The sequence below is a fragment of the Carassius gibelio genome, chromosome B25, assembly GCF_023724105.1.
Source record: "Carassius gibelio isolate Cgi1373 ecotype wild population from Czech Republic chromosome B25, carGib1.2-hapl.c, whole genome shotgun sequence".
Taxonomy (NCBI): Eukaryota; Metazoa; Chordata; class Actinopteri; order Cypriniformes; family Cyprinidae; genus Carassius; species Carassius gibelio.
In genome coordinates, this window is record NC_068420.1 from 13,876,728 (window position 1) to 13,884,919 (window position 8,192).

The 8,192-nt window shown below is 37.4% G+C and overlaps 1 protein-coding gene across 1 annotated transcript; it reads left to right on the forward strand.

Annotated features, from left to right (window-relative positions):
- The first annotated feature begins 2,182 nt into the window (after positions 1 to 2,182).
- kbtbd13b (kelch repeat and BTB domain containing 13b) lies at positions 2,183 to 3,955 on the forward strand. Its single transcript, XM_052598140.1, has one exon. The coding sequence runs from the start codon at positions 2,368 to 2,370 to the stop codon at positions 3,721 to 3,723; it is 1,356 nt and encodes a 451-aa protein (XP_052454100.1). The 5' UTR covers positions 2,183 to 2,367; the 3' UTR covers positions 3,724 to 3,955.
- The last annotated feature ends 4,237 nt before the right edge of the window (positions 3,956 to 8,192 follow it).

Sequence of the window (8,192 nt, forward strand, 5' to 3'; positions counted from 1 at the left end):
TTTATATATATATATATATATATATATATATATATATATATATATATAGCTTTGGGTAAAACAATATTTATCATGGTCATTTTTTACCCAGCTGTCCAATCAATGGAGGAGGGGCGGGACAAATACTACCCCGACCAATCATCCTTTTTGTACAACAGCTGAACAACAAAAGAGAAGTTAATATTGCTGGTCACTGCATATTATATTCAGAAATATTCTTCAAAATGAGATACTAATAATCATTTACTGCTGTGGATATTCCAAATCACAGCAACCAAAGCGTCTCTGGAAAAAAAACGCTGCCACCAAAGCATTTTCAAGTGCCACCAGATGGCCATTTTTAGAAAAGGGCAAGACATTTTTGCAGCTGGCTAAAAATGCTTTGGTGGACACGTTATTGAATATTTATTGTTAGGCATATGGCCTATTAATATTTTTAGCATTTATGCAATATACTGGAGCCAAACCTGAGAAAGTAGACCGGAATATTCCACTGCATTCCTGGACACGCAATTTATGTAGCTGTAATTCATCGGTGGGGATAATGCTAAGTGTGAATGAGCTAACGGCTGGAATACATTAACATACACGTTTAATTATCAAATGTGACTAGTACGAAGCATTTGTGAATCCGGAGGACAGTTTGGGGAAGGTCCTTTTTACAGGCAAATTACTCAGAATTTACTCTTATATTTACGAATGTTCTTAAATGAGTTAACGAATTACTAAATAGTGTTTGCAATTTACTTAAATTGTGTTGACTGTCTGGGGCTCCGTACAGTAGTAGCCAATCGTAGAAGAGTAAATGCTTCAGTCACAAAGCTTGCTGAGGCAAAGTCAAGTCACATGACTCCTTTGATGTGCATCAAGGAATTTATTTGGTAAATTTGTTAAGTTTACATGGCTGAATTGAAAGGGGGTATTGAATGTCTATTTCCCACAAGTTGTTTTGATTCTTCATGGTCTTCATGAAATATCTGTAACATACTTTGTTTAAAATTCCTCAATTGTCATGTAAAACACCCTCTTTACCTTTTCAAAAATAGCTCTGTTCACAGCTACTCATTTCAGTGCATGACTCTTTAATTAATAATGAGCTGCTGCTCAATCCAACCCTCTCTTCCTTGGGGCATGTCAACACAAGCCATGGGAATTGTTTCCTTGGACTCTGTATATGGCTCAGATGTGGTTTTATTTAAATGGCGAGCTATCTATGTTGAAACCAGCTGCAAATTGAAACCACTTGCTTGATAATACAGTTTCAAACTCATTCAGCCCTCAACGAACTGTGTTTTCTTTTCAGCTTTTCTTAGTCCACTTTAAAAAGTGTTTGTGCATTTTGGAATTTTATGTGCATCTTGTTGTTTACATCCAGCATTTTTATACACTTTACCAAAATTTGTATAAAATGTGTGGATGTACACTTATGTCATTATATTCCCTTGATATGGCACACCACTGACTTTAACCTTCAGCATAAATCAGTGAGATTTATGTAAAGATTTACATTTCTTTTGACGTCCATCCTATGTTTTGAAAAGGATGATTGCAAATGACAGTTGTAAATAATGTTCAGTTTCTTGCACAGACCGATCGTTTCACTTCATAAGACCTCAATAATTTGTAAGGAGCTACAGTTTTGTGTTCCTTGATACGCTTTTTTAAATTCTTAAAAACAGGCAGCCGTTGACTTGCATTTTAAGAATCACCAAGGACCACAGTTTCAGTGAAAAATCCTGTTCTTTTCTACCGAAGAAAAAAGTCTCCTACATCTTGGATGGCCTGAGGATTAGTAAAATAACAGCAAATGTATTTTAGGGTGAACTATACCTTAAAATATCCAATTGCAAGCAACCCAGTTAGAGGTATCATTCAAGTCTTAGCAAGCACTTCTAAAATCAGTCAATATAAAAACTCATAGAATCTAGCAGCTTGAGTTAACTGAATTGTTGGATACAATCACACTGCCGCCAGCAAGAACAAAACAACCAATCAGCACAATTAATCACAGATGTAGTGTAAGTCATATCATTGACCTTAAAAGTGTCATGAATACGTATGTTATTCCTCGCTCAAGCCACTGCTCATTTCTGTAATGTCTGTCATGAGACACTGCTGCTATCTATAGGCAGTGCTATCTTAGTAACAAAACCGGAGCCCGGCACATCATGTGCCAGCTGGAGGGAGGACAGTTTTGTTAACTGACAAGCGAGGGACATTTCAGTGTAAATGCCAGGGTAAGGTTAGAGTTTTGATGGAGATTTTTTAGACAATTGCTCACCGTTAAAACTGAATATCTTGTGTTTTAAACAACTGAGTATCGATAAACAAACAGCACAGGACCAATGATCAAGCAGGCTGCTAGACATGGATACTGTCAAGGTAAGAGTTGGAGACAGTGTCTTTGAAACAAACAAGTCTCTACTGCTAAGAGAATGTGAATACTTCAGGGCACTTTACAGATCGGGGATGGTAGAGTGCCATCAAGAAGAGATTCACGTGAGGAACCTCAAAGCCCAAGGGTTCATTATCATGCTGGCTGTGGCCAATGGTGAAAGACCTATTCTGAATGGCGAGGACATTTTGGAAGCCATTGAATGTGCTGCTTTCTTCCAGGCTGAACCTCTTGCAAGGCATCTTCAGGATCTTCTCAACTCCGACAACTGCCTGCTCATGTACCAAGCCTCGGCCACCTATGGCTTATTGGAGCTCTGTGAGAGTTCGGCACAGTTCATCCGCAATATGTATCGTGACATGAAAGAGGACTTGAACAAACTTCCTCAGGAGCTGATTAAACATGTGGAGTCTCTGGCTCCTAGTGCATTTGTGGCAGTGGGTTCACACTCCACATGCTCTGTGGATGAGCTTCCTCTTGCCGCCACAAGGACAGTATGTTACCTTGATGAGGATGACGAAGATTGGAAGGTCCTCACTGCCTTGCCAATGGAAGCCAGCACCTCTCTGGCTGGTTTGACCGTTTTGGACAACCGACTCTACGTTGTTGGAGGTTTGCACGGTGTTGAAAAGATACCTGTCGATGCTAGTTTTTGCTATGATGTTGTCACCAACACCTGGAGTTTGCTGCCAGGTCCCAGACAGCCACGGTACAACTTCACCCTAATTGGGATAGAAGGTTGCCTCTACGCCATTGGAGGAGAGTCTGGAAGAACCACCATGTCCTCAGTTGAGAAATATAATGTTCCCACAAAGCAGTGGAGCTTTGCAGCACCTTTACCTCGACCGGTCGCTGGGGTCGCATGCACCAAAGCTATGAGCCGAATTTTTGTGTGTCTATGGAAGCCAATGGAGACTAACGAAATCTACGAATACATCCCAAACCATGATGTGTGGGTTCTGGTGAGTACACTTCTGAAGCAGCAGAGCTACGGACACTGCATGGTGGCCCACAGGGACAACCTCTACATCATACGCAATGGACCCCAAGACGATTTCCTGCGCTGTTTGATGGACTGCTACAACATCACCACTGGACAGTGGACGTCAATGGCTGGGCACTATGGGAACAGCAAAGGGGCACTGTTTACTGCTGTAGTGACAGGGGACTCTGTGTTCACACTGAACCGCACCATGACTCTGGAGTACGCCATCTCAGGTAACATGTGGAAACCTTGCAAGCAGATGAAGGGTTTTCCCAGGAATGGATCTGTGTGGACATTTCTACTCAGGATTCCAAAGGAAAGGAAAGAAGTGACAGTGTCTTAAATAGACAGAACCTTATAAGCAAATAACTAATAATTAGCCATTCACAGTGAACATTAATTTTCGGCACAAGATTTATCCCTATGGCCTTCACAACAAAAAGTCACAAAAGAGTGCAAAAAATTGACATTGCTTTGAAATGTTATTTTATTTTTTCAATTAATGCACTGAATTACATTGGTTTTTAATAAAAATGCAACAGCATACGTTTTTGGGTGATATCTTTTTTTTTCTTTTTTTTAAAATTGTAAATAGATTAACTTTTCTTCCATTCCAAGAAAACTTTTTTTACAGATGAATTTTGTACTGTCATTAAAGCAAGTCAAAAATCCTGTCATTATTTACAGTCTGACATTCTTTCTTTTGCAGAACACAAAAAAAGATAATTGAATGAATATCTGGTTGGATGAATTCAATATAAGTTCATGGTTAACTTTACTTGGAAAATTGTGACTCATGGTAAATTTACCTTGGAAATTATATGGCTAGCTTTGTGGAAACGTTTGCTTACACTCTTGGGTGCCTTATTAAATGCTAAAATGAGTCACAATGGTCTTCCATTGTATTGAAATCACCCGCCCTGATATTCAGTAAATTATTTCCTTTTGTGTCTTACAGAAGAAAGACGGGTCAGGTTTTTTTGTTTAGAATATCTTTGTTTTCAGTGGTCATCTCATATCACAAGTTTGTATTATTGCTGGATCTCATTCTGGCATGTTTAGATAGGTTTATGAAATGTTATTTGGTGAAGTCACCTTGCATCTTGAAATGCATTTAGGGGATAGTTCTTTCAGAGCATGAATGTTGTTGCCAAGATTGAAAGGGCAGAATTCAGATGCTTGTCAGATCCGTGTGACATTTTGCTTATGTCATGCTCTTAAAACTACCCAAGGTGACACTTTCATTCAACAGTCAAGTGAAACTTTGAGCTCTTTAAGATCAAAGTTATTTCCTTAAAACAGATTAAAGTAGCATTTCATATCAGAGGAAATTCATAGGAAAATGTGGAGTTACTCAAGACTCAAGGCTTATAATAGGATTAAATGACATTGCATAAGCACCATTCCATAGTTTGCAAAAGTATTTTCCTTTGAAAATTTAGTGCAAATAATTAGTAAAAATTGGATGGTGACTATCAAAAAAGGGCATTACAATATTGGGTAAATTCTACACTCTTTTTATCTACTGCAGTGACAAAAAGGTCCTCAGATATTAGGACGAAGAAACTGCCAATGAGCAAGAAATTCTACTGCCAAGTAGAATGAGCTCCATGGGTAAGAGCTAAATATGTTTAGACTGAAAATAACATCATGTGGGTCACCTCAGGACAGAAACAATTTCGCCAGCCTGTAGCGACCCATCCAAACCATGCTAGGAACTTGATGGGATGAAATGTCAGAACTGGAGCAGTGTCACAAATACAACGGTCACAATATGTCACAACGTGAACCTTATTATTACTCTTTACTTATTATTAGGTTGGTGATTTTTAGCATTCTGACATCTAACTATTACTGTATGTACAAAATAAAAGGCTTTGTTGGCTAGATATAAAATGAGCATTTGACAATGCCAAAATGCTTGGTTTGATAAAAAACTAGAATATTACTGATTTTAATTATCTACAAAATAAAAGTTCAGTGTTGCTGAAGTAAAAAATAGCACTTAAAAATTTAAGAAGCCTTTTTTCTTGTACTGTTGCTCCATGTGGAGGAAAACAAAATTGAAATTGAAAGATAACCCAGACTCTCCAAAAATGGACCCTTGTTGTGTGAAAAGTGTGAAATACAGTTGCTAAATCACTTGTTGAATTGCTACTCTCTATTTTTCTTTTCTTTTTTTCAAATCTACATGCAGTTTAAAGTCGCAATGAAATGGAAGTAGCTTTTCTCCTGTATTACGACATGTTTTTTTTTCTTGCTCAGAATTGCTATTAATCAAACTAGCATTTCTGAAGACAAAAATGCAGAATTGTGAGATAAAAACTCAAAAAAATTTCTAGTGACCTAATTCTGTTTACTTCTCACAATTATATCAGAATTGTTGACATAATGCAGTTTGACTTTTTTCCCCTATGAATTCTGAGTTTGCATCTCAATTTTGATCCACCAAGGAGTAAAAGACAAAGAAAGTAATTACAACATTTTAGCTCACAATTTTTTCACAAGCATTTTTTCTCTCAATTGTGTGTTTAAACAATTCATAATTTTCCTCTTAGCTTTGCAAGTTTGTGAGGGAAAAATAAATAATCAATTAATTACCATTTTTTATCTATGGCAGAAACAAGCTTCCACATCTGAGGGAAACAGATTACTGACAAAGAAAAATGTAGGGTGGAGTCTTGTTTCAGCGCAGCGGGTGATTAGAAGGAGGCAGATTCTGAAGTTCTGTAAGCTTGTAGTTGATTGTAAGAAAGGGGTGGAGTTTAAGTGGAAACAATGATTGGAGAATCTGTCACCAGAAGATAAAATCATTTTGATGAAGAATTGATGAATTGTTCACAATAAGATCAAAAACGTGTTTAGGATGAATTTTTATTTCATGCTGACTTTATCACCTAAAAATTCCCACGCATATGTCTAATCAGAAAATGAAACCACTTGTAAACTGCTCTCAATTGTGAGGACCTCTGCTAATGTAAACTATTTGCCTCCAGAGTTTAAAATCCCTTCAATTTTGTTTTAGTTTCACCTCGCCCTGGTTGATTCAAAACTAGCCTATTGATCATTGCTGATTCAAAGCAGACTTACAAATGAGACTTATTTACTGTGAGTTCACCCTTTTGTTTTAGAGAAACAACATCTGACAGACCACAATGGCTCTCTAAACAATGCATGGATTTATTCCCATGGTCAATGGAGGTTAACACCGAAGGCAGTCATCTGAGGTCAGGCTTTTCTCAAGGCTATGCATCTATATCTGCATCTGTCCACTATGTGCCAAAGGTGGCAGCTAGATATCTCATATAGCACATGAGGTCTCTCAATATAGCACCATTTGTGCCAGACCAGAAGAGCCCTGAGGTGAGACAGCATGACTGTCTCAATCTATTCAAATAATTTCAAAATGACATGTCAGGACGGTAATGATAGTTTGGGTGTTTAAAGGAATATTGCTGCTTTCATCCTAATGACAGCTCTGGATGCACATGTTTGTGTCACTAACGCTTTTCCTTAGCCGATCAGCTTTGGTATGCAGTGGTCTGGCAGCCTCGTGTACTGAAAGAACATGCACTCGCCCACCTTATGACCTCAAACATTTGGGGATGAGCAAATAAAAAGCATTCCATCTCGATCGGTTGTGTGTAATGAGAGACATGTGCCAAGCATGTGTTTTGGCCTGACTGCTCACTTCAATGAGCACCCACATGTAGGATCTTACATTCAATGTATCCACCTCTTTATAAATGTAGAGCATGTGCAGATATTTGTAAGTGTGCGAGACTTCCGGTGTCATTCGCTTCCAGTTATTTTTAGCTTGTTATGTTGCTTGATTTTGCAAACTAGTATTTCAGTCATGACATGGTTTTCAGTCAGTAGTTTGTAACACAAATTTTAATATTGAGCAATATAAATGTAAATGTAAATATAAATGTAAAAATACATTTTATTTTTTTGTTGAACCAAAGGAAATACAGAGAGGAAAACATGCTGCAGAACAAAATACGAAGACATGGTCTCCTGAACCCCAAAATTATATCATAAAAGAGAACCCCTTAGCAGATCTAGACAGGTGGTGCTGGGGAGGAGGAGGGCTAGGGACATGACTGAGCTTCATATGAATATAAAGTTGAGCTTAATAGAAAGCAGCATAGATTTGCTGAAGAACCGGTGACGAGACAGCCAGCCAGCAGCATGGAAGAGTTTCATGACTGAGCTTGGTATTTATTATATAATTTATATTTTTTTATTCTAATCATTAGCACAGTTTGTAGTACAGTTACTTACACTATTTACTGGATTTGTTATATTTCTAGTTATTAATCTAGAGCAGTTAATGAATTGGAAATCTCACACCTTCAAAGTAAACAGCTGCCGCTTTGCAAAATAAGGTTGATAGGAATCAAATCACCATACTTAAAAAAATATGTTTTTTTGTAGATAGGCTCTTATGATGTTAAAAAGTCCATAAAATACTGTGTAAACATGAAGGAATTTTCCATATAAGTTTTTCAAGATGTTTTACACATTTTGAATTATGCATTGCACTTTATTGTGTTTTGTGTTTGAAAAACATGTTCACAAAAGAAAAATGCTGTTTTTTTATGTATTTGTGGGAAATCTTCTTGCATTACTCAGTGGAAATTCATGATGCATTGTAGAAATAGACCTAGATTTGCGACTCAAAATTTACAAAGTACAATTTTTTTATGAAGAAGTTTGACAGATTCAAAAAAACAAACAAACAAAGAGATTAAAGACCCAACTCAAACGATTCATTTGCAAATCAGATATCGCTGACCTACACGTATC